Source organism: Salvelinus namaycush, chromosome 1 (assembly GCF_016432855.1).
Source record: "Salvelinus namaycush isolate Seneca chromosome 1, SaNama_1.0, whole genome shotgun sequence".
Lineage (NCBI taxonomy): Eukaryota > Metazoa > Chordata > Actinopteri > Salmoniformes > Salmonidae > Salvelinus > Salvelinus namaycush.
The window spans coordinates 79,183,213-79,210,313 of record NC_052307.1 but is presented as its reverse complement, the minus strand read 5'-3'; the positions used below and the strand labels follow the sequence as shown (position 1 = coordinate 79,210,313).

The following is a 27,101-nucleotide window of genomic DNA, read 5'->3' as shown; positions in this document are numbered from 1 at the left end:
CGTGCATGCTGGTTAAACTGGCTAGTATTTGGCTCGCTACGATGTGGGTCCATGTCGAATGCATTGAACTCTTGTCAGTTCATATGAATTTAGGTGGAGAGTTTCCCCCGTCCGTGGTAAGTGTTTGGCTTTTATGCTGTTTTGCATGCCCTGTCTGTTCTTCTTTTTCCTCTTATCTCTCCTTGTGTTTGACACATTCACTGTGTTGAAAGGTTCATGGTTTTTAATGGGACAAAAAAATATAAATAAATGTCCAAAAACCAGTGACCTTGCATGGGGCAAGTAGCAGGCCAACTGTCATAAACATTGTAATCCATCTCAACAATATGTTTGCATGGAAACGTTTCAGTTGTGACTGTATAAAGGGCTGTTTCTATGATTACAATTTGCATCCATTTTCGCTAATTATTGTTGATGATGATAGATAACTACCAGATTTCTCAACCACTGAGTTGATTGTCTCTTTCTTGTCTATGCGACTGCCCTTACAGGTGGCCTACGGTCGGTAGTGGAGGAGTTGGAGCTGGAGAGGAACCAGCTGCAGGAACAGATCCTAGGACTGGAGGACCGCTGTCAGGACCTTGAGGACCGGCTGCAGCTGCAGGCTCGCATCGAGTCCCTACAGGTAAACTCTCACGTCTCACAGACCTGGTTGGACCCTCATATCTCACACCTTGTAGAGCTATCAGAACCACATGCACCTTGCAGAATGCCACACTGTACCAAGATAGCCTCCATAAAGACACTTAAAGCAGGGGTTCCAAAACTTTTTCACTCAGGCCCCCGTTCCAGCATTGGGGGAACATCCCACGCCCCACGTCTGTTTCAATTGGCACAAGCACTGTTCATGACACAAACTGTTCATACATTTTGCCGGTTTAAAACATATTTCCTGAAATTCTACACATTTTTTAATTGGTTATAGAGAAAATGTTGCAGTTTTTAAGCTAATTTACTTGCAGTTATATACATTCTGCCATGTCTAATGTGTATTCATGAAATATTTGAGTGACTCGAACATTACTACAAAATCTGTGCTAAAAACCTAGCTAAAAAACATTAGCTGACATTTGCTAGTTGATCTGCAAATTTCTGACAAGTTATAAATAGATGTCTAAGGTATACAATGACCGACATAACAAGAGGAATACTGATAATTTACTACCCAATTCGAAATTTCCCCTTGTCCATTCTATAATTACAACTTTCAAGAGTAAGTTGATAGCTGGACTGAGTTCCCAAAAAAATGTTGGGGGGGGGGGGGAACCCCACAGTTTAGGAACCCCACAGTTTAGGAACCACTGACTTAAGGGACCTTTCTTTCTCCCCTCTCACACTTCCATACCACTCACCATAGATTACCCACTTATACCCTCCTATACCTCCTGGTCTGTTAATAAAAAGAAGCACACAACTGACTTTGGGGTTTACTTACCTGTGCCAGTTCCTGAGGTAGTAGAAATCTAACCCAGTATATTGTAACTTTGTCAGCTGCTCCCATTATCAACATTTTGCATCTTATAAGTTCTCCTTTGTGTTTGGGAGTTTGTTTTGCCTTTGCTTTTGGATTGACTTTTTACTGAATTAATTTGTACTATTCAGTTCATTGCATGTTTCCTCCCGAGGACTAGGATTTTGTAACAAACCCCTCTAACACAGGTGACGTTTGATGTAGATGAAGAAAGGCGTCCATTTTGGGTTTCCCAGGTGTGTTAGTGTTTGTGTGCGCTAGAGAGAGCACCTCCGGCGGTGAAGGCTAATCCTTTGGCTTGTTTGTTTTGGAAACCCACTGTTCTGTGTTCACGGCTTGCGAGCAGTCTTCTAATAAGCGAGTGCTATGTTGAGCATATTTTGGCCACAAACTCACTTGGTGTGGAGAACAAACTCACTTGGTGTGGAGAACAAACTCACTTGGTGTGGAGAACAAACTCACTTGGTGTGGAGAACAAACTCACTTGGTGTGGAGAACAAACTCACTTGGTGTGGAGAACAAACTCACTTGGTGTGGAGAACAAACTCACTTGGTGTGGAGAACAAACTCACTTGGTGTGGAGAACAAACTCACTTGGTGTGGAGAACAAACTCACTTGGTGTGGAGAACAAACTCACTTGGTGTGGAGAACAAACTCACCTGGTTGGTTAATTGTTAAACCATCATATAAGGAGCATTCAAAAGTATTTGACAATTCTAATCAGGCCAAGTTCAAAGCATTGTTTTACCCTAAGAAAGGCAAAAAAGATAATAGAAATGATACTAAGCCAAAATGTCCTGAAAGCTGAATTGTGTTCCTTTTATGGTGTATTGTTTGGACTAAACCTAACACTGTACATAGAAGAAAGGGAGTAGTATTTTGGGTCAATATGTGTGCAGTGAGATGGAGTGAGCTTCCTACCGGCTTTACGCTGAGCTTTTCTCCAAACCATGTTAAACCTTCCCTCTCCTCCCCCTCCCCACAGAACGAGTCCGAGAGACTACAGGGTCAACTGGCCAGCCTTCGGAGCCAGCAGAGCAGGGATGCAGAGAAACACCATCTCCTGGTCACCAGCCTCAACGAGCAGCTCATAGGGTAAGCCCACACAATTCAAAAAAGGTCACGGGTCACACACAACTAGTAAACCGGTTCATTTCCCAAATTTGTATCCAGTGCCAGTTACTCATTTAAGGGTAAAAGGAATGTAAGGTTTTTGTACTGAATAGTTTGGCTCCATGCATCTAACTGCAGTCATATGCAAATTATTAATAAACAAATACAATCAAGCATGGGTAAAGTTGTGCACTGAGGATGATCATGTGTGTGTGCTATTTTGTTTTTAGATTATCACCATGTCCTCATTTGTAACCTTTAAAACATCTCCTTTCTCTTTGATGCTTTTTAGACTGAGCGACACCCAAGAGTGTCTCGAAACCTCTCTTATAGAGAAGGAGAACACATTAGTCAAGACCTCTGAGAAACTGGAGCTCATCGACAGCCTCCGAGATTCTTTAATGGAAAAGGAGGCGCAGCACAAAGAGGTCGCCGACAAGCTGCTTCAATCTGAGAACAATGTAAGTACAGTAGCCTGTTTTGGCGATCAATTAATAGTCAAATCTGTTTTATAGTAAGTCATGACACCTTCTTTTCTTCTTTCAGCTCACTGAAGTCTCCACAAAATGCAGTACCTTTGAAAAACAGTGTTCAGAACTGAAGACAGCGGTTGCAGATCTCACACATAAGCTGAGTGTGCTTAAAGAGAAGGTAAGGTTTTCGGGATATGACTACCATGGCTTAATTATTACTGTGATGAAATATACATATTAATTGGAATTCAGGTTAGAGTTTTTGCATATAAGTAACCAGAAGTGATGTTTATCTCGGATTTAATAGTTTAGGCAAACTATTAACTTCACACTCATTAAATGGCAATGATATTGACAGTACTTTAGGAGATTTCTGCCTCCAGTAACATATTTGTATTTTTTCCAAACCCGTAGACACAGAAACAAGAGGCCACAATAAAGACTCTTCAAAACGACCTGGATCAAACAAACGATGAACTGGACAAGTTGAACACCACCCATCTGGAAGAAAGGTCTCAGCTAATCCACAACCTTCAAAGCTGTGAACGGGAGATTGATAACCTCAGAGACGTCCTCTCAGACAAGGACAAGGAGATCTTTGCCCTCTTGGGCAACATGGCGGAGTACGCAGAGCAGATCATGGTGCTGAAGCAGGAGATCAAGCACAAGGAGGAGGACCTGGTTCGCATCGAGACCGCCCTCACCAAATCGGAGCGGGAGGTACAGATCATCAGAGACTCTCAGAACTCGGACCAGCAGGCTCTGAACACCAGGACGGCAGAGCTGGTGGAACAGCTGAAGGATGCAGAGACTGAGCTGAGCAAGGCCAAAGAGGAGAAGGAGTCGAGGACAGTAGAGGTGGAGGAGCTGAGGAAGCAAGTGGAAGAGGACAAGCGGACCATCCTGGAACTTCGAGGGGAGATCCAGCAGCACAACGTGGGCCATCGTAATCATCTCTTGGAGTGCGAAACTCAGATCTCTTCACTGAAGGAGCATGTGACTGTTTCTTCCCAGAAACTACAGGAGTCCGAGGGTCTCATCTCTCAGTTGAAGGAAGCAAGTACATCCAGCAAGACACTGAAAGACCAGCTCCAGGACAAGGAGCAGACGTATGAGAAAGAACTCAAATCGGTCAAGGAGGAACGGAACAAGCTTTGCGCAGAGGTGTCTAAACACAAGGATGACCTTAAGACCCTGTCCAACCAGCTAGAGAAGCAGACAGAGTGTCAGGTACAGTTGAAAAAAGAGGTGCAAGAAAAACTGGAGACAATATCCTCTCTTGAGGAAAAACTCAGGGCCATCCAGGAAGAGGCCGAAGTAGAGCAACAGAAATGTAACACAGAACTGCAAGTCAGAGATTCTGAAAAGGAGAAGTTGGCGAAAGACCTGCAGGTTAAATTGGAAAATATCTCAAATATGAAGAAGCTCTTGAACAACATGAAGACTGAAAAACAACAACTGCAAGCTGACCTGAAGAGGAAGGCAGATGAACTTAAGTCGCAAAAGCAGCTTGTAGACGAGCTTAATACAAAATCTACCGCAGCTCTTGAACTTAACAGCAGTTTGAACTCTCAAGCAAATGGCCTCAGAGAGGAGAATCAGAGATTGCAACAGGATGTAGCTGGAAAGCAGAAATCCATTTCAGAGATGACAGATGAAAGGGATTCTCTGAGAAGCAAAGTCTCTGACTTCGAAACACAGCATTCAGAAAACAGCAAAGTCATTGAAGGGCTTCTGAAAGACAAGGAGGAGCTGAGTGTTAGAGCCAATGAACTGAACAAGGTCCTGGAGCAAAATAAACAGTCAATTTCCAAGAGTCTATTTGAGAAAACAAATGAATGTAGTCTTCTAACTAAAACACTCAGGGAAAAGGAGGAGACAGTTGCACGTTTACAGGTGCAAATTGACAGTTTGAACACTCAGGTGGAGCAGTTCCATCACAACATTGCTGAAAAAGAGAAGTCTGTCACTGATCAAAACTCACAAGTAGAGGCACAGCAGAGCCAGCTGTCGCAACTCCAGGAAACAATGTATTTACTGCAGGAGCAGGAGACTGCCTTGAAAACTGGGCTCACGGAGAAAGACACCGTATTGCAGCACAAATCAGATGAGTGTAGCTCTTTACAGAATAAACTTGGGCAACAGAAAAAGCTTCTATCCAAGCTACAGGGTGAGACTAAATCACTTAAAGGACAATGCTCACAACTGACCCAGCGTCTGGAAGAAAAAGAAGAGACCTTCAGACAAATGACACAGGACTGTGAAAACCACAAAGACGAGCTTAACCAGAGGAACGAGTCATTGAAGTCACTAAGCAGTCAGCTTGGTGTCATGAACGAGAGCAGTGCGAAGTTGGAGTCTGAAAACACAGAGCTGAAGACCACTCTGGAGAACCACGCAGCAGAAAACAACAAGCTGAGACATGAGATGGAACAGAGGCAAGCTGAGGTGGTTGGCCTCCACAGTCACATCCAGGCACTGAGTGAGCAAAACCAACAACTCCGAGCTGCTTATGAGATCAGAGATAAGGAACTTGCCCAGCAAATGCAGGTTGCATCTGAGCTTGATAGAAGGGTAAATGTGACTCTTGAGCAGAACACAAACCTGTGCTCACAACTGAACAGTCTGACAGAGGAGAAGCAGATACTGCAACAGGAATTAGCTGTACAGTTGGAGTCCATTTCTGAATTAAGCAAGGAGAAGAACTTACTTCAAGATAAACTTTCCAATTTTGCAATGCAACATTCAGAAAACTGCAATATTATTGAAGGGCTACTGAAAAACAAAAATGAGCTCAGTGTCGCAGTAGAGGAACTCAACAAAGTCCTAGAGCAAAACAAACAGACCGTTTCAGAGAGTTTGCTGGACAAAACAAATACATGTACTAATCTCACCAAATTGCTTAGAGGGAGTGAAGAGGCACTTGCACATTCACAAGACCAAGTTGACAGCTTAAACACACAACTTGATCAACTGAACAACAACATGACCGAAAAAGAGAAGACTATCAGAAATCAAAACTCACAATTAGAGGCCCAGCAGAGAGAGTTGTCGCAACTCCAGGAGACATTGGCTCTATTACAGGAGCAGGGGACCGCACTGAAATCTGGGCTCACAGAGAAAGACACCATGTTGCAGCAGAAAGCAGAGGATTGGAGCTCTTTACAGAATAAACTTAATCAACTGCAGGGAGAGACTAAATCACTCGAAGGGCAATGCTCACAACTGACTCAGCGTCTGGAAGAAAAAGAAGAGACCTTCAGACAAATGACACAGGACTGTGAAAACCACAAAGACGAGCTGAACAAGAGGAACGAGTCATTGAAGTCACTAAGCAGTCAGCTTGGTGTCATAAACGAGAGCAGTGCGAAGTTGGAGTCTGAAAACACAGAGCTGAAGACCACTCTGGAGAACCACGCAGCAGAAAACAACAAGCTGAGACATGAGATGGAACAGAGGCAAGCTGAGATATTAGATCTTAAGGACAACATCCAAGCATTGAATGAACAGAATGTCAGACTAAAAACCGAACTGAAAAACTCTGTCACAGAGGCATCCAAGAAACTTGAAGAGATTTCAGTTCTCAAGGCAGAGTTCTCTAACAGGGACAGTTATGTGTCTAATTTAACAAAGCAACTGACAGCAGCCTGCTCGGACAGGGATAGCTTAGGTTTGAATTTACAGCAGAGAGGTGAGTCCCTAAAACAGCAGGAGATGTTTATTAAGCAGTTACAAGCTAAGTCAGTAGAGGGTGAGGGTCAGATGAGCCAGGCCATCACTGAGCTGCAGACACAAGCTCAGAGTCTTCAGAAAAGCCTTCAAGACAGAGATGCTTCGCTGCATGAGGCGGAGAAACGGCTGAGTCTGCTCAGAGAGAAGTTCACCTTAGAATCGGAGGATTTCAAAACCCAGCTGAATTCAAGTGCGGAAACAATGAAACAGCTTCAGGGTGATCTGCGTAATGCGGTGGAACAGAGTAACCAGCTCAGTGGGAGGCTTGAAGAACAAGAGGCACAGCTTAAGCAGAAAGTTGATGATTATGTGAGTTTAAGGACATATGTTTCAGAGCTGGAGGATTCCACCACACAGCTCAGAGGTCAAGTTGACAGTCTGACCTCTGAGTCATCCCTGTTAGAAGAGACCCTGAAAGAGAAAGTCAAGTTCATCCTTGAGGCCCAAAGCACCTCCTCAGCTGTTAGCGAAAGCCTAAATTCAAAACTCAAAACCAAAGATACAGAATGTGAGCGCTTAAAAGAGCAGCTTTCGCACCTCCAAGAGTCCGTTTTAAAGCTCAATACCAAAGATGCAGAATGTGAGAGCTTAAAAGAGCAGCTTTCACACCTCCAAGAGTCTGTTTCAAAGCTCAATAGTAGCCTCAGTGCCCAGTCCTCTGAAGTGGCACGACTTCAACAAGCCTTAGAGGAAAGAGGGACTGTCGTTATGGACCAGTCAAAGTCCCTTCAGGAGCTGCAGAGAAGGGCAGATGAAGCAGCCCTCTTCAAAACCCAGTTCATGGAGAGCACAGAGTTGGTGTCACAACTGCAGGGTCAGATTCAGGAACTCTCCACTAAGTCTGCAAGCCTCAGCCAGTCAGCAGAGCAGAACCAAAGTGCCTTTGTAAATGTTCAGGAGAAGTATGCTGCTCATTTAGAGGAGCTCCGGGAAGCTCGGACGATGCTTTCTCAAAGGGCCGAAGAGATGTCCAGTCTTAATAAGGCCCTCAGTGACAGCAACGGCGCAGTTCAGGCAGCAGAAAGCACCATAGAGGTGCTGAGGAATGAGTCTTCCTTGCTACGTCAAGACCTTCGGCAAATACAAACACTGAATGTCGACCTTTCAAAACAAAAGGAAGACGCCCTTGCTACCCATCAAAGGAGCACCTCAACATTCACTGTCGAAATTGAGAGACTAAAATCTCAGTATTTGCATGTGGCTGCTCAGGTAAATGCACTGACAGAAAATCTTGAGCAGAGAGAGATGTCTCTTCATGCCATTAACAGTCAGTACACAGCCCAGGTGAAACAGGCAGAGCACGTAATGTCAGAAATGCAGAAACTAGAAGAGCAAAATAACAAGCTAAGAGAGGAGATCGCTCTGTCAAAGCAAGAAAATCAACAGCGGCTGGATGCAGCAATCAGTGAAAAAGAACGTCTGCAGCAAGAAGTTCAGAAACTCATAATTGAGAGAGACAAACATGACAAGAGCTACAGCAGCCAGATACAAACAATGCAGGAGCAGCTGCATCTCCAAAAGCAGCAGCAATCCAGCAGCGTGAACGAAGTCATGGAGAAAATGGTGGCTGAGAAGGAAAGACTACAGGTTGAGGTTAGTGTCAAAGGTGAAGAAATCACCGGATTGAAATCAGACATTCAAAAGATAGGGCAAACTCTTCAGGACTCTGAGAAGGAGTGGCTGTCGGTCCTGGATAGAGAGACGCAGGATAAAAATCTCATTGCGGAGCAGTTGAAAAGTGTTGAAAATGAAATTAAGTCAAAAGATTTTAAAGTTCAAGCATTGAAACAAGACCTAGATAGTTTACATGAAAAGTTGTCAGAGGCAGCAACAGCAATTAGACAGGGTTCAGATCTGCTTAAAGCGAAAGAGGTAGAGGCATCCTCGTCCAGGGTTCAGATTGAAAACATCTTAGTATCTGTTCAGGAAAAAGACAAGCATAATATTGAATTGAGGCAGGCTCTTCAAGATATGGAAAGTGAGTTAAGACAATTGGAGGTCAGCAAAGAGTGTTCTGACAAAGATTTGTCTGTATTGTCCCTAACCATGTCTGATAGAGTAGTTGCTTTAGAGGAGGAAAATGTCTCCCTACAGACTATGCTCAAACAGTTGAGAGAAAGACATCAGTGTGAGGTAGATTCTTTGAGGGGTGAATTAAATAAAGTTTCAGAATTGTTGAAACGGACAGAGTGTACCCTTAATGATAAAGAAATGGGCTATCGAGGTGAGAATCAACAGAATGTTTTATTGCAAGAAAAAATACAGCACCTTCATGCACAGCTCCGAACTGAGACTGAAAATCTGAGAGAGGCAGGTATTAAACAGACAGCTCTACTTAGTGACATCCAAACGAAAGATGAGCAGGTCAGCTGCATGACCATCCAAATAAGTCACCAGAAGGAATTGCTAGCAGGTCTCAGTCAACAGTTGAGGGAGAAAGATGCTTCAGTAGCACAGGTAATTGAATCCGCCTCAAACGAAAGGATGAAATACGCAGAGGAAAATGGTAATTTCCTCTCACAGCTGGACAGCTTGGAAAATGCACAAAGTAGCTCTTTGAAACAGCTTGAACATATGTCCTTGCAACTAGAAGAGAGCAAAGGTCATCTGTCACGCTCTCAAAGTGAACTTGAGACCAAGGATTTGGAGAATGGAGATTTGGTTAAAGAAAAGGATCATCTCAACACTCAGCTCACTAAGTTAACCAAAGAAAAAGAGGTCATGAAAAAGAAGCTCCAAGCTGCCCTGGTTGTAAGGAAAGAACTATTGAAGAAGCTAGAGGAGCATGAACATCAAATAGAGCAGAATGTGAATAAAGGAATGGAGATTTCAGGCCTACAGGATCGGTTGCAAGAACTCACTTTACAGGCTCAAGCTACTGCAAAAGAGCATGAAGACATTGTTGCAGATATTAAACGGCAAGTTCATCAGAAAGAGGGTGAATTCCTAGAACTGGCCAAGGTCTTAACAGTGCGAGACAGTCTTGTAGAAAATTTTGAAATAAATATGCAAACTTTGCAAGCGAAACTAGATGAACAAGAAGCAAGTTTGACAACAGCACTGCATAATCTCAATGAAAAGAGCATCATCATTGATCAACTTAATTCCAACATCTCTGAGAAAGAGGAGGCTTTTGAACAGGAGAGAAGTGGTATGATGCTGAGGTTAGAGAAGCTTCAAGAGGATATGAAAAAGAGCGAGGAGAGTTTGAAGGAGAACATGACAAGCTCCAGTGCTACAGCTGTTGACATTGAAAACGAGTTGACGAAGGTGAAGCAAGAAAAGGCAATGATGCAGAAAAAGGCTCAAGCTGCTTTACTGGCACGAAAAGAGACTATAAAGAAGTCTCAAGAAAGTGAGAAAAAGTACACCCAAGAGCTTTCAGTATTAAAAGATGATTATAAAGCACTCCTGGAACAACACTGTCAGCAGACCAATGACCTTTATGCTGTCCAGTTAAGTTACGACCAGAAGGTCAAGAAATTCGAAGAAATCAGTCAGGCCTCAGTCTCTCAGCTAGGTGAATTGGAGACCCTAAGACTGCTTGTACAGGAACGGGATAAAACTCTTCAAGACCTCAACATGTCCCTATCAGAGAGGGAGAGTCAAGTCCATGCCTCCTCATCATATCAAGCAGAGCTAGAAACCCTTCACTTCAAACTGGAAAGCATGTCCTCTGAGTTGGCAAATAAGGACAAGGTTCTCATAGCACTGGAACAGAAGTCCAAAGCATTATCTGAGAGAATGAGCTGCACAGAAAGTCAACTTGAAAAAGCCCATGCAGAGATAAAGGAGAAGATGGAAGAGCTCGCAAGACAGCAACAAGCAATGGAGATGGCCGAGCAGCAGCACCAGCAGGAAAAACAAACTATGGTAGATGACCACCTGGTGCTGCAGAACCAGTTGGGCGCATTACAAGCCACAGTGGAGGAGCTAAAACACACCTTAGAAGCACTTGTTGGTGAGAAAGAATCCCAGTTGCACACATTTATAAGTGAAAACAAAGAACTAATAGAGGACAGGGATCGAATGAAAGGAGAGCTGGAGAATGCACTCACTACCATCGCCCAGCAATCGTCTCAACTTCAAATCCTCCAAAACACTTGGGCTGAAACTCAACAGCAACTCGGTGAAGAAAAGGAACAGCTAAAAGTGGAGCTTGAAAAAGCACAGTCCCATTCTGCAGAGTCCAAGGCTGAAATGGAAAGTCATAAGCTGCACATGGAATCACTACAGCAGGAAAAAGAAAGCGCCTTCATGGTCATAGAACAATTAAACTGTGAAGTTACCATGCTGGATGCTCAGCTAAAGGAAGCTGGAAAAGTACATGAGGAGCTTCTTCAAAAGATACCTGGTTTGCAGGATAAATCCTCTGAACAGATTGGGGTAATTGGGAAGGAGGTCCAGTATCTTAAGATATCCCCTGAAGAACATGAGATGAGTCTCAAGGAAAGAGATGATGCCCTGGTGATTTCTCAGGCTCTGGCCACAGAAAAGGAAGAGCTTATTGCTGCCTTGGAACAGCAACTGCAGCGGCAGATTCACCTTCACGAAGTTGCCATGGAAAAGATGAGGACTGAAGTTGATGAGCTTCAGCAGAGGTCTCAAGAAGATGCCAGCAAAACAAAGGATCAGGGCAACCAAAGCAAAACAGCACTTCTCACCAGAAAGCTTCAAGCAGCCTTAGTTTCCAGGAAAGAAATCTTGAAAGATAATAGCTCTCTGAAGGAACAAATACGTATACTCTCAGCTAAAAATGAAGAAATTGGGGCATCATCCACTGTACTGGAAATGTCTGTTGCCAAGTTGAAACAACAAAAAGAGGATCTGGAGAGTTCTGTATCATCCCTGAGCAAGGAGAAAGAGAAGCTCATTGCCGAGGTTGATCGCATCCTCAATGATAATCACAATTTATCTGCAGCCTGTGAAAGCCTCAAACTCACTATAGAAAATATCACCCAACAGAAACAGGCATTTTCGTGTCAGCTTGAGTCCCTGAATGACTCGCAGACGGATGAGTTGTCGGAGTGGAAATCTAAGCACACAGAGCTGAAACAGGAGTATGAGTCACTTTTACAAGCGTACGAGAATGTCAGTAGCGAAATGGACAAGATGAGACAACTATTGGAGGGGGCAAGAAGAGAGAGACAAGAAGCGCTCTTTAAAGCACACAAATCTGAATCTGAGAGGGAGAATCTTGAGAAGCAAGTTGGGGAGATGGAGGATGAAAATGAGAAAATTAAAGAGAAGATGAGAAAGTTTACTAAGGCAAAGCAGCAGAAAATGGAAGAGCTGGAGGAGGAGAATAAAAAAATCAGAATAGACTTGCTAGAGTTTGACGATAAGCAGAAAGCCACAGTTGAAGAGTTGACTATTAAAAACAACCACTTGGAAGCAGAGATCCACAGCCTTGTAGAGACCTCAGAAGTGCTCAGAAGGAAGCTAACAGAGATTCAGCTCAACAATGGCAGTCTGGCAGAGGCACTCAAAGAAGCAACCTGTTCATTAGAAAAGTTGCCCACCGAATCAAAAGCATGTGAGCAAAACATGCAGCTTAAACTAGATGATGCACTCATTTTGAATAATTCACTGACTGCCCAGATTGAGTCACAGAAGACAGAACTTGTTTCCCAACAGGAAATCAATAAAGTAATGCAAAAGGAGAAAGAAACTCTCTCTGAAAGAATTAAACAAATGCAGAATAAGCATGAAAAGGAATTGGGAGAAGAAGACGATGCAATCTCAGAGCTCCAAGAAATGATCAACAGACACAGCCAAGAGACCATCAGCCTAAATGAGAAGGTCAGGATCTTGAAGGACGACAAGTCTATATTACAAGAGGAGCTTGAAAATGTCCAAGAGATCTCGGACAAAGTAAAACATGAGAATGAATATTTGGAGATAGTGATCGTCAAAAACGCTGAAAGAATTGATGAACTGACAGAGACAGTCAATGTTCTCCAAGCCCAGAACACACAGCTCTCCTCTCAATTGACTGAGAGCAAAGAGAAGGCGACTCAGGTTTGCCAGGAGAAGGAGGAACAGCAGCTGAAGTTAGTTAAGGAGTTTGAGGAGAAACTCAAAATGTTCCAGAGAGGCAATGAGGGCTCCAGAAATATAAAGAAGGAGCTACAGGAACTGCTGAAAGAAAAGCATCATGAAATCAATCATTTGCAACATGACTCCATCAAATACCAGGAGCTGATTTTAGACCTAGAAAGGTCTCTGAAGGCTTCAGAGTCAGCGCATGAACAGGTGGAGAAGGAGCTGAAGGAAATGACAGAGAGGATATCTTGTCTAGAAGAAGGGAGGAGGCATCTTGAAGCTGAGCTTACCACACACAAGAACCTTCTCAATGAGGCAAAGAAAGATTTGACAAACATTAGCTCTGAAAAAGACCAATTGGTTGAGGTAGTATCAGAAAAGAACAACCAATCAGAATGTCAGGTCATGGAGAGAACTAAAGCACTACAGCATGTAGCTGAGCAGCAAAAGAGTATTTTCATGGAGAGGGAGGTAATTTTACAGCAACATATAGAGGAACTCATTGGTACCAAGGAGAAGGAGAGACAGGTAGTTTTAGAATTGAAGAGGAAAATAGATTCTCAAGATTTACAGATGAATACTCTGAAGAGAGAGGCTGACACTAATTTGGCTAAGTTAGCAGCCCTGTCCTCTAGTCCTCAGGGTACCAATGCTGTGAAACAGTGGAATGATATGTTCCTAAATACCTTGCATGAGAAGGACAGCCAGCTTCTAGAACAGGGCTTTGTCATAACGAGATTCCTTGAAGACATTCGAGTGAAAGAGAAGGAGATGACTGAACTGCAGGTAACCAAGTCGAGGCTGGAAAGGACACTTGGTGATTACACAGTAGCTGCCACAGCTCAGCAGAGGCAGTTGTTTATAATGGGTGCCAGCAATAGAGAGCTTAACGAAACCGTGGAGCTCCTGAATCAACAGTTGCAGGAACTGAGTGAGCAGGTTGAGAGATTAGAACAGGATAGGAGTGTACTCAACAGACATCTCACTGGCAGTGTAGATTCCACATCTAAAATGGAGTTTGATCTCCAGCAGCTGGAAAATACACTTTTAGACACAGAGTCCCAGCTACTCCTCTCGCAGTCTCACAGTGACATGCTTCAGGTTGATTTTGAGAAACAGGAGGCCATTTCACTGCACCTGAAGTCACTCCTGCAGAACAAAGATGCAGAAATCTCCTCTCTGCTGTCCTCCAGAGATGGACAGATGTCTGGGTATCTAGAACAGCTGCAAGCCAATCACCGTGCCCAGGTTAAAGGCTACGAGGACAGACTAACCGCCTTGTACTATGAAAGGGAGAAAGCTGACAAGGAGTTCAGAAGGCTGGAGAACAAAGTAAAATCCCTTCAAATGAAAGTTGACAAGTCCATTCAGGAAAAGGAAAAAATGGCTGCTCAGATGGAAACATTCAGGAACTCCATGGTCTCCTTGCAGACAGAGAGAGAGCGTTTGATGTCAGAATATAGGATGTCTGAGGCAAGGAATCAGACTGTAATGCAAGGCAAGGAGGGGTCGGCTGAAGGAGACCTCAGTGCAACCAAGGGCCTTAAACACGAGATTAGGACTCTCCTTCATCAGATGGATGATCTGAACTCGGAGAATGCCATGCTCAGGGCACAGCTGATCAGATATAGAGAAGACTTGAATCGGGTCCTGTCCTTGAAGGACAGCCAGTTGAAAGAGTTGCTCAGGAAGCAGCAAGATGCCATCAAAAACCTGGAAAACCAAAAAGCCACAGCTGAAAAGCAGAACCGGAAGACCCTTCTGGAACTCGAGAGGGAAGGAGAGGCAAGCGATGCCTTTAAAGCTGAGAATTCCAAACTTCAAACACAGGTCACTGATCTGGAAGCTAACATATTGGCCCTGAATAAGGGACTGCAAGAAACGAATAAAGGCAAAGTGATTGCCGACTTGCAGCATGCCGTGGCAGCCAAAGCTGCGGAATGTAACGACCTCCAGCAAAAACTGTTTGCTCAGAAAGTGGCAGCGGATGACTGGAAAGGCAGCCTGCAGCTCCTGGAGCGCGAGACTGAGAAGAAATTGGGAGAGGCAGAGGACAAGTACAACAGCGAGCTCGATGCCTTTGAACAAGAAGTCGAACTGATGAGAAACGAGAAGGAGACCGCTGACCAGAGGCTTGCTGAGCTGGCCAGGGACCTGATGCACACTGAGCAGCTGCTGTCCAATGCTAGAGTCCAAAGCACGGACCTGAAGTCTCAGAACGAGTCTCTGGGTAAAGCCATGGCCGCCTTGCAGAACGACCGCGACCAGCTCATCGAGGACTTCAAGATCCTCCAGAACCGATACGACGAGGAGCTCCGAGAGACCCAGGGGGCCATGACCAAGGTGGAGAGATGTCTAGGCGACACGACCTCGGAGCTGGCCACCTTGGCCAAAGAGAGACATATACTGGTACAGAAACTCTCTGCTCTAGAGAGCAAAGATGCTCCCTCCCAGCTCACTTCACTGGTAGACGAGCTGTCTGTGGCCTTGTCAGAGAAGGAAGGGCAGCTCCAACGGGTTTCCCTGGAAAACAACACATATAGCAGTAAGGTATTGGCTTTCTCTAGGTCCATGGCCAGCCTCCAAGATGACCGAGACCGGCTGATGGAGGAGCTGGCTGGGGCAAAGAGGGCATTCGAGTCCAGGCAAGGATTAGGTCCAGAGGTAGTAGACATCGCAAACACGGGGGAGTCAAATAGCCATAGAAGCAGTGGTATTCAGGTCCTTCAGACTGGGAGAGATGTGCTGGTAAGTCACCAGTTGTGACTCAAAGCATGTTGTTTGGTTGTCATTTGGTTGTGTTTTGGTTTAGGCTGTGTGTGTGAACTTGCTGAGAGCATGCAGGGGACCAGTCAAAAAGCTAATCTACCTGTCATGGCTTTGGTGTGTGAACTTCCTGACAGCATGCAGGGGACCAGTCAAAAAGCTAATCTACCTGTCATGGCTTTGGTGTGTGAACTTCCTGACAGCATGCAGGGGACCAGTAAAATAGCTAATCTACCTGTCATGGCTTTGGTGTGTGCAAGCATGACAATTTGGTTGTGTCGCAGGAATGCAGTTTTTTTGTGAAGTGTTCAAATGAGTCTCCTCAATGTGCGTTGTTGTTGTGTCTCTAGTGGTTTGTTTTGTCTATTAAAGGAGACGAGACAGAGGGTGGATGAGCTGCAGAGCGCCTTGCAGCAGGCACAGGCCTTCAAACTGCAGACTGAAACAGAAGTCAGCGGGTACCAGGCAGAGCTGGCTGAACTGAGGTAAGATCCTAACTGAACCTACAAAGATTTGAGTTGGCCATTAAATTGTATTACTTCTGCCAATTGGGTTACTTTTGCACATTGGTGAGGTCAATGCTCGAAAGCATTCAATGTGTTCTGAAAGATGAGCCGTCGAGGATTATAATAATTATGTCTTTGATGTAATACAAGCAAACCACACACACGGGAGTCCAAATGTGCACTTCACATTTCAAAATTCACAGTGTGGAAATGTATAATCTCTATGATTGATGTAGAATTACGAGGATGACATGCCATCATACCCTGGGTTGTTCTAAACAGAATGTTTGCTTTATTGTGAAGAACATTTGCAGTGGAACACGCACCTGAATGCCCTCACGACTCCATTCTTTGCTCATCAAAATATGTGTGTTTCTCTGAAGTGCCTTGTGAAATCCTAACACCGTATAATCGTTTTTTAGAACTTGGTTAGTCTTGTTGGCAATAGAATGAGCATGCCCACCTGATCTAGACAGTAATGGTGGGGATGCAGGGCTGTGTTCCAAACAAAAAATGACCACTGTGCTTGCTTCATATATATTTTTGTGTTTACTTAACCTTTTATTTTATTTTTATTATGTAACTTCCTCAATTGCACAGCTTGAAGGCTCTTTCGTTGAGTGATACATGTATTGAAATTACTTAGGAACTGTGCACAGTTTGGAGAGGTGTGAGGCCTCATGGAGACACCAGTCAGACCTCTCACTCAAACCCACAGTTTGGAGAGGTGTGTGGCCTAATGGAGACACCAGTCAGACCTCTCACTCAAACCCACAGTTTGGAGAGGTGTGTGGCCTCATGGAGACACCAGTCAGACCTCTCACTCAAACCCACAGTTTGGAGAGGTGTGTGACCTCATGGAGACACCAGTCAGACCTCTCACTCAAACCCACAGTTTGGAGAGGTGTGTGACCTCATGGAGACACCAGTCAGACCTCTCACTCAAACCCACAGTTTGGAGAGGTGTGTGGCCTCATGGAGACACCAGTTAGACCTCTCACTCAAACCCACAGTTTGGAGAGGTGTGTGGCCTAATGGAGACACCAATCAGACCTCTCACTCAAACCCACAGTTTGGAGAGGTGTGTGGCCTCATGGAGACACCAGTCAGACCTCTCACTCAAACCCACAGTTTGGAGAGGTGTGTGGCCTAATGGAGACACCAATCAGACCTCTCACTCAAACCCACAGTTTGGAGAGGTGTGTGACCTCATGGAGACACCAGTCAGACCTCTCACTCAAACCCACAGTTTGGAGAGGTGTGTGGCCTAATGGAGACACCAGTCAGACCTCTCACTCAAACCCTTGTCATTTTATTGTCTTATGTTGCAATTACCCCAAATGTTGCGTGAATATTGTTATCATGTTACCAAATGTATACAGATGCTGCGAAAAGTAGAGTAAATGTAAAAATCACATAAAATTAACACGTTTATTTTTGGATTCGGTCTTGTCAGATGAAATGTTGTCTCCTCACCTTTGTTCTGATCATTTCCCCATAATCTCCAAGGTGTTTCCTTTCAACTGCTACCATGATTGTACATAGCCCTATGCTTCTCATATTATTTTCTGTTAGAGAAATTATTATTTGGCCCTGTTCATATATGCCAATTCCCCTGAGTGTAAATGGTGAACAAAGGCCCCACTTCACATTTCACAAAAAAAAATGCAAATTATGTAATTGTTACGCAACAGATGGCATCTAGTTACCACAGTGGAAACTGTGTTGCTGCACCAGAAAAAGTGTTTAGCTCACCAGCAGGTGACAGCCCATCTATCTGTCCTCATTGTGTCCCTTCAGGTTGTCTCCCCACCCACACAGAGCCCTCCCAACCCCCACTCGCTCACATGCCCTGGCAGGTCCCCATGGTCAAGCACTATATGAGTTGTCTCGTGATGACAATCCCCTTCAGCTGCTAGATCTCCTGCCAACCCCATCTCCAATACAAACCAGGTCTCAATTCCATTTCAGTTAGAGAATTGGGGAAAAAAAGGCACATCTATTTTCAATACGCCTCTTATATTGGCTGCGTTTGAAGTGGAATTGGAATCTCCCCTGACCCACGCCTCCATGTGTGTTCCTTGTTTTGCCCAGTAGTGGTTCACTGCTTAATACAGCCATACAAATAGATTGATTGTCCGCTACTAAACAGAGACCACTGAATAAACCACACTACTGACTGGGTCCACCAGTGGCTCACTCAAGTGTTGAGGCAATGACCTCTGACCTCTGTTCCTCCCCAGGTCTGAGAGTAGCAGGCTGCAGTCTGAGTGCCAGCGTCTGGCTGGGGAGAGGAAGGAGACCATGGCCCTGGTGGGAAAGGATGTGTCTGATGACCCATCACTGACCCAGCTCCAGGCAGAGAGAACTCAGCTGCAGAGTCACCTGCAGCGCTGCCTCTATGAGATCCAGCAGAGAGATCTGCACTGCCAGCAGCTCAACGCCAAGGTACTGAACACGCACGCACTCACAAAACGACCCAAATCAGCTCAGCAACCAAAGTGCTGAACACAGAAACCAACGCACAGGTATTGAATAATTTTCTACTAAGTTCACCATACTCAACACAAATCTTCTCTCCTCCCAACCGCTCCTCTGTCCTCTCCTCATCTCCCTATCTCAGCTGCAGCAGTTGGTGGAGGAGAAAGGGGGTGTGTCGGCCCAGCTGAGGGCAGTGTCTCAGACGCTGAGAGACACCCAGAACCGCTGCTATTGGCTGGAGAACCAGGCCCTGCCTAACCAGCACCACCAGGGCCTTGCAAAGGTAGAAAGTCGTGTGTGTGTCTCAGGCTTGTCTGGTGTCTGAATGACTATAGTGTGTTTGTGTGTGTTTGTCTGGTATCTGTGTCTGACTGTGTGTGTATCCTTGTCCGTGTGTGTTTTAATGAATAGTAGCCTGGCTGTGCTCTGTGTCAGTAGGTTACTATATGTATGTTTTCATATAACGTTGGACACATGCTCATCCTACTGAAGTGAATCAGCTCAAATGTCCTGCTGTTGTCTCTCCCGTCCAGCAGGGGGCGGTGTCTGTAGAAGTGGCTCCGGGAGCTCCCCAGGAGAGGAGCAGTGCTGTGGTAGACATGGAAGCACTGGAGGCCGGCGAGCTCAGGACCAGGTGACTCTCTGTCCCTTCGTCTGTCTCTCTCTCAAACTCTCTCTCTCTCTCTCTGTCTGTCTCGCTCTCTCACTTTCTTGGTATGTTTTGCTCTCTCTCTCTTATGTTCTCCCTTTCTTTCTCTCGCTCTGTGTCCATGCATGGTCAGCCTGTTTCCAGATCTGTTTGTGCTCTTGCCAACCATTGCTGTCAGTGTCAAGCCAAACCGTCTGCCAGTCTTCATATATATCAACAACCAATCAGTGACCTCTCATAAATACGGTTTCATAGTGAACATTGAGAATAACGTGATTCCAGACTGTTTGGCATGACAAGGCGTGTCAGAATGACTACATTGTGTGTGTGTGTTCCAGGCTGGTGGAGGTGGAGCAGAGCATGGTTCAGCTAAGTGAGAGTCTGGCTGAAGAGAGGACCAGGAGGGAAGCAGCCGAGGAAGCTCTGGGACTGGCTGAGGACAGAGCCAAGAGGTGACACGCACACACACACACTAATGCAGGGTTGAGACATGCCTAGGGGAGGGGTCTGGTCTGAGGAGGAGGATAGTATGTATTCTGTAGTACTGGGATAGGTAAAGATTTTGCCACAACTGGACACACACACACACACACACACACACACACACAGCTATTCTCACACTATGTGTGGGTGCCAGTCTGTTTGAGTTACCATGCCAACTCATTGTCATGCCAAACAGCAGTCTGGCCTCACAGCATTCTCAACGTTCACTACAGCCTTCAATGTCAACACCATCACTGACATTAGGGGAGACGACAGGAAATGTAGCTAATGAACTTTAATTTTACCATTAATAACATACACACTCTGTCTCTGTCTCTCTCTCTCACACTCTAACACGCTACCCAAATCGGACGCGTGCGCGAGCGTTGCAAAATAATTATGTTATTCAATCATTGTACCCACACTACTCGCGCGCGCCAAAGAGCGTCTGCGTTGCCAGGCGCTAAAATAGAAGTGGCTTCTATTTGTGACGCTGAACGCAATGCAAGTCCTGCCTCTCCCATCTCCTCATTGGCTTTTAGAAGCATATACCCACGTGCCATCTCCTCATGTGGGTGATTGAAAGATGAACTGAGGTCGGTCGGTTGGTTGTGGTAATACATCTTATTATGAAAGTTAGATGCCAATCGCCATATAAAGTCCAAAGAAGAAAAAGCCTGAAATGAGGATAGATGACTAGAAATGATTCGGTTGACCGTTTTATGTGTGGATTAATTGTCGGAGTAGAGGACCTTGTGCATTTCAGGTAAAATAACAACTCAACGTTTATATCCCAGGACAAATTAGCTAGCAACAGAAAGCTAGCTAAATAGGACAAATTAGCTAGTAACTGCTAGCTAGCTAGATAAATTGCCATAAATGTTTAATGCTTTTCGACCTGTCCCCAAATTAATATAATTGGTTCAGAGTTTGTTTTGATATTTCAACCTGTGTATCGTGATCGTGTGGAGGGACAAAATCGATTTGCGCACAATGGCGCATGTGCCCGGTTTGGGCATTGTGTAATACACACGCACAAATTCACTTAGAGGCTATTCTCATTGACAAATATTTAAGGAGAGGCAGCATGACAAGATTTCAATTTACATAATATGTACATCAACTTTTCAATTTACGTTACAAGCTTGCCTTACCTTTCGTTGAGGCTGGCAACGTGACATTGTTGCTCTGCAGCTCCAAATGTACTGTCAATATCAGTATGGCAGTAGCCACTGACTAGCCAGTAAACTTTGAAACCTATTCAACAATGCGAGCAACTTTTCCTCTAAAACATATTAACTACGCTCTTGAATAATGCAACAATTCACAAGCATCTGCAGACAATTAAAGTTTTTTTTTCTCGTTCTTACGCGTATTAGCTAAACTTAGTTTGCAAGATGTAGCTTGCAGTGGGGGGCAGGTAGCCCAGCATTTAAGGGCGTTGTGCAGGTAACCGAGCGTTTGCTGGTTCGAATCCCAGAGCCGACTAGGTAAAAGAAATCTGCTAGTGTGCCCTTAACCCTAATTGCTCATGTAAGTCGCTCTGGATAGAAAAAGTTGGCTAAAATGTAAATGTAAGACAATAATACAGCTAGTCAGCTATGCTAGCTAGTAACGTTAGCATATCAAACATTAACGTTTACCCCTCTCATACGAAAAGTATAGTTTCAGCGTATTAAAGTCACCTTTGAACAAACCAGGCTTCATTTTATCAACATCGTGGAAGTTATTATATGTGGTAAATGCAAAATTGCGAATGAATACTTTTGATAAATCCCCTAGTGAGTTGATCAGCTTCTTGCCTGGATGTTGGCTCAGAGCAGCCAAGGGAGGAAAAACACTGTTGAGCATCACTTTCTTAAATATACAGCGATCATTTCAGAATGTAGCAGGCTGTTACTGCAGTTTCAGGTGAAAACTCATTAAACTATACATTGAAAATGCTGTTTACACTGTCCTGCTTAGAGGGGTGCAGCTGTCGGGTGAGTGTTGTGCGTGAACTCCGGAGGTATCGTTCGAGACGTGAGAAATACTTACCTTTACATTACAGTAATGTCTCTCGTGAATCAATACCTCTCGAGAATCAATACCTCTCGAGAATCAATACCTCTCGAGAATCAATACTTCTCGAGAATCAATTCCTCTCAAGAATCTCTAGAAATAAGAAGAATAGACCCTTAGCTCCTACTCTCGAGAATCTTTCAAAATAATTCTTAATTCTCATCAATGAGAATAGACCCTTTCTCTTTGGCACATGTTCATACTTTCTGACACAGGTGCTTTTTAGATAGACCTGTCAGTAGTTGTTATGCTGGTAACGGTTCATGATGATTTGATGATGATGTGAATGGTTGTCGCTGTGGTAGTTTTGGTTGTTGTTGCAGAAGCACATGCATAAAGTAATTGCCGCGCAGGGATGAATAAAGTTATTTAAATTGAATTCACACACACACTCAGTAGTAAAGGTGGATGTCTCTTTCCTCTCCAGTGTTGACTCCAGTCCATCCAGGACGACCCAGAGAGACTTCAGCATCCAGCTGGATACAGAGGAAGAGTGGGAGGCCCTCATCCTCAACCCCAACGAACCCCTGGTCACACGCAAGGTCAGTGTTACTCACAAAACTTAAATGAGTCGATGTCCGCAACCCTGTGGAAAGCTATTTGGCATAATAATAAAAATACCCATTAAAATCTGTCTGTTTCTTTGCTGCATCTCAATCCAATTAATTTATTGCCACCGTGGCCCGTCGGTGTAACTGCTAAACTGCTTGCTGTACACTGTTTTGTGTGATTGTACACATGGATTGGATTGTGGGTTTAATAACGTGTTAGTTCTAGGTTGACTATAACGTTAATATGGTGACAATAATGAAGGCTGTGTAGCGGTTTGGCTTGGATACGTCTTTTTTTCACCTGGTCACAGACCGCTGTTGTGCACTGAAGTCCACAAGCGAAGGGAAAAGGTGAGAGGAGGAGAGCCTGTAGATGCCAGATGGAAAGTGTTTGATGCTGTATGTGGATACTATGAAAGTGAACTGTGTGATCGGGTGTATTCATTCCGCCGATTCTGTTTCAAAACGTTTCTTAATAAATGGAAGCAAATATGGGCCTCCCGAGTGGCGCAGTGGTCTAAGGTACTGCATCGCAGTGCTAGCTGTGCCACTAGAGATTCTGGGTTCGAGTCCAGGCTCTGTCGCGACCGGGAGACCCATGGGGCGGCACACAATTGGCCCAGCGTCGTCCGGGTTAGGGGAGGGTTTGGCCGGCAGGGATCGACCTTCGCCTCTCCCGAGTCCGTACGGGAGTTGCAGCGATGAGACAGGACTGTAACTACCAATTGGATAGCACGAAATTGGGGAGAAAACGGTAAAAAAATATATGAAAAAATAAAAATATTAAAAAATGGAAGCAAATGAAATGGGGAGAGACTTACCTGAATTTGTCCAATGAAAAGTTATTTTTCCATTTTGCAACTGTTTGGACTAATGATTACACCCCAGATCAGCTAAACGCAGGCAGGAGTGTTCAAGGCTGCGTTGAATGTGTCACTGTCTGTCATTTTGATTACCAAAATGTGTCTCTCGATCTGTGCAACTACGTTATAAACTTTCATTTGTAGGCTAGGGTGTAGCAACATCATGATTCTTATACGGCAAAGTTGAGTATCTTGTAGTAGCCTAAACCTATGGATGTTACATTGAGCTGGGTGAATGGAATAAGAATTACATCATCCAATATGATGTAATAGAAATAAGGCCATGCACCAACAAAAAAACGAACATCCTCCCTAATCTTAAACGGCACCAGCCGCCACCGATGCAGAACTACCTGGTCCCAGATCTGTTTGTGCTCTTGTCAGCACCCCTGGAGAAAGGCAGAAGTAACGTTGGAGCTGGTTTAGATATTGAATTCAACAAATGTAAAAAGAATCAAGCTAAAACGTGTTTTTTTTTACATGTGCATCCTCATTCTACTATGTGCTCTGGCCAACTCCATTACTGTCATTGCAAGGCAAACGTGTTGGGCATGACAAGGAGTTGGCATGATGGCACAAACAGACTGGCACTCAGGCTAGGACTGTTCTTCTTGACTCACCAATCATCAATCACATGTATGATGACCAATGGCAACCAATATGATTACCAATGCCTGTTTGACAAATGACTCTCCCCTCCCTCTCCTCCCCTCCCTCTCCTAACCAGGTGAAAGGCGGGATGCTGGCCTGCAGGCGCTGGATTCGGGGGCGGAGCCTGTACTGCTCCAAGCTGCTGACGTCACGGGCCCGCTCGCGCTACCTCTTCCTTGGCTACCTGCTGATTCTGCACGTGGCTGTCCTCATGTGCCTCACCGGCGCCCTCTAGTGTCGTGGGGGTGAAAACAATCACAAATTGCAGATAGAAATGTATAGAGCAGACTATGAGGCCCGTTTCCTCCACGACAAAGACGAATGTCTGTTCTACTCCATTTCTAGGTAGTTCACAATGTGTTTTTTCCCTGGAACGTTATTCCACCTTTCAGAATAAGCTGCAGGTTTTTGTCTAGTATCCAGAGTTTTCATAAGAGTGAGGGCTTTTGGGGTGTCTCGAAAGTCTTGTGGCTTCTTCGCCTCGACTCCTTCCCTTGGTTCTCACTGGTCTGAAAAGAAAATGGACAGCTGAAAGTGGATCCTTTGGTTAGATCCTACCTTGTTGTTTTCACCCATCATTTTTTTGTCAGATCAGTGCAGATGGAGGCGAGGGGAAGAAGACTGTTATTGACTTTTAAGACTCACCCTTTGGAATGTCTCAGGAGAAAGTGCCGTTTCGATCCTGTCTGTTATGTGTTAAAGCCTGAGAGGGAACAGAAAGCCATATCCATTCTACATGAACGCTAGCCTAAGATGTACGTGTGTGTGTGTGTGTGTGTGTGTTTGAAACACATGTGTGTGCGCAGGTGTGTGTGTTCATTTGCACGTGTACAAGAAAAAAACACTAGTCCACTGTAACCTCATTTAGATTTGACCTTGGAGAACAAAGACTGGTGTAAGTCTGAGATGATTCATCAACAACATGCTGAAAATGCCCCACTCAGACTGATGCTGGTGTCTGGCAAAACGCAGATACGGTATTTCAGGAGAGAAGGGTGGGAAAAGCTACCCATACTACTATTTCTGCAAATATGCCTATGTTATTGCACTGCTGCTCAACCCTTCTTCCCAATACCAAACCCACTGTGTGCTCAACCTGGCACTACCAGGCCATGGCACAATGTTCCCTTTGGCACCCCCTGGTGTCTCCTGGGTAATAACTGTCTCATGGTGGCCTTGGCACAATTATAAGGTGTATTCTATAGCTGCTGCATTCACAGCTATGCACTAAAACTCTCATCAGGGGGTGGAGGTTTCCCTTCTCTCCTTCAGCAAAGATATTCAACATAATGTAGGGCCAGGAGTTTTATCTGACCACGTGTCCTGATAAGGAAATACTGATCTGGTCCCTAGTAATAGGATCTAACTGGACCCTAGTAATAGGATCTAACTGGACCCTAGTAATAGGATCTAACTGGACCCTAGTAATAGGATCTATCTGGACCCTAGTAATAGGATCTAACTGGACCCTAGTAATAGGATCTAACTGGACCCTAGTAATAGGATCTATCTGGACCCTAGTAATAGGATCTATCTGGACCCTGGTAATAGGATCTGTCTGGACCCTGGTAATAGGATCTGTCTGGACCCTGGTAATAGGATCTAACTGGACCCTGGTAATAGGATCTAACTGGACCCTAGTAAAAGGATCTAACTGGACCCTAGTAAAAGGATCTAACTGGACCCTAGTAATAGGATCTAACTGGACCCTAGTAAAAGGATCTAACTGGACCCTAGTAAAAGGATCTAACTGGACCCTAGTAAAAGGATCTAACTGGACCCTAGTAATAGGATCTAACTGGACCCTGGTAATAGGATCTATCTGGTCCCTAGTAATAGGATCTAACTGGACCCTAGTAATAGGATCTATCTGGACCCTAGTAAAAGGATCTAACTGGACCCTAGTAAAAGGATCTAACTGGACCCTGGTAATAGGATCTAACTGGACCCTGGTAATAGGATCTAACTGGACCCTGGTAATAGGATCTATCTGGACCCTAGTAATAGGATCTAACTGGACCCTAGTAATACGATCTAACTGGACCCTAGTAATAGGATCTAACTGGACCCTAAAGGTTTTACCTTGTCAGATCACATGGTCTGAAAAATATCCTCCTACCCCATTTGTGAGCATGTACCCTGGTAAGTGTGTAAGTAAGATGTTGTATTTAAGGCTGGAGTGTAAAAGGGTGCGAGTGTGCACCCTTGAAAGTCTACTTTGTGTATTTATGTATCTATTTGTTGCTCTGTGCCCCCCAATGCTCTGTTGTTCACTGTACATGTCTACTTCATCTGTTGATTGATTACATGCTGAGTGAGTCACATGTTTGATAACGCAGGGCGGCAATTCACAAAGCAGGAGGCAATATGTCAGCCATCTTACTTTGAGACACTATTTGTATTTCTCTGGTTCGTATCTCACCTGTTTCAAGTTTAGCATGGGAAGTCCTGAGAGAATGTCATACTAATAACAAGTGTGTTTATTACATCTCTGCACTAGGAAATATGAAGCCTGAGTGACAGGCTGTTTGTGCCATCATGCAAACTCTTTGTCACTCATTGTTATACCAAACACGTTTGGCTTGACAATGAACAATGGAGTTGGCCAGAGCACAAACAGATTTGGGACCAGGATAGGAAATCTGGTGTTTCAGAATATTTACGGTAGTTAGCCAGCTGAGCTAAAAACATTGCTCCTGCTTTGTGGAATACCACCATAGAGAATGATGGAGGCCTTTAGTGGCCAAAAGGTTGTATTAGCATGGGCAGCGCCATTGAGGGCTTCCACCATTTTAATGTAGTCAACTGGGTTGGACTTCCAACTTCATTGGCTGATCCCTCCTGGTAACCCTGTTGGAGTCATGTCCAACCGGATCATTAGGAGGGATCAGCTAATCGTGAAGAAGAAGATTGACTACTTCAATGGCACTGCCCAAGCTGTCAGACGCTGTAATGGCACAGATACAAAGATAATGGATACCACCCTGTTCTAACGTTGGTGTTATGGTACCGTGGTCCTGATGGTCTGTATATATGGTGTGATTGAGGAAAGGATGACAAAATACATCTATTTATAAGAGGAAATGCTACTGAGTGAAGCCGAAATGTCATATTTTCTAAATAGGGTCTATTTTTTAGAAGTGAAATCGTTTGGGACAGAAATACTATCCTATCCAGGCATTAATGGCTTCAATACCTTGAGAGGTTGACTTTCACAAAGAAAGGAATTTTAATAAATCTGTTTGAAAAACACGA

The 27,101-nt window shown here is 44.5% G+C and overlaps 1 protein-coding gene across 1 annotated transcript; it reads left to right on the top strand.

Moving 5' to 3' along the window:
• The first annotated feature begins 51 nt into the window (after positions 1 to 51).
• On the top strand, positions 52 to 27,101 carry LOC120053124 (golgin subfamily B member 1-like). Its single transcript, XM_039000330.1, has 14 exons — positions 52 to 73; positions 492 to 625; positions 2,458 to 2,567; positions 2,878 to 3,046; positions 3,132 to 3,236; positions 3,473 to 8,383; positions 9,872 to 15,583; positions 15,974 to 16,086; positions 18,351 to 18,555; positions 18,731 to 18,871; positions 19,122 to 19,222; positions 19,576 to 19,689; positions 22,209 to 22,323; positions 23,923 to 27,101. Exons 1-14 carry the CDS (start codon positions 52 to 54, stop codon positions 24,079 to 24,081), a joined length of 12,111 nt encoding a protein of 4,036 aa, XP_038856258.1. The 3' UTR covers positions 24,082 to 27,101.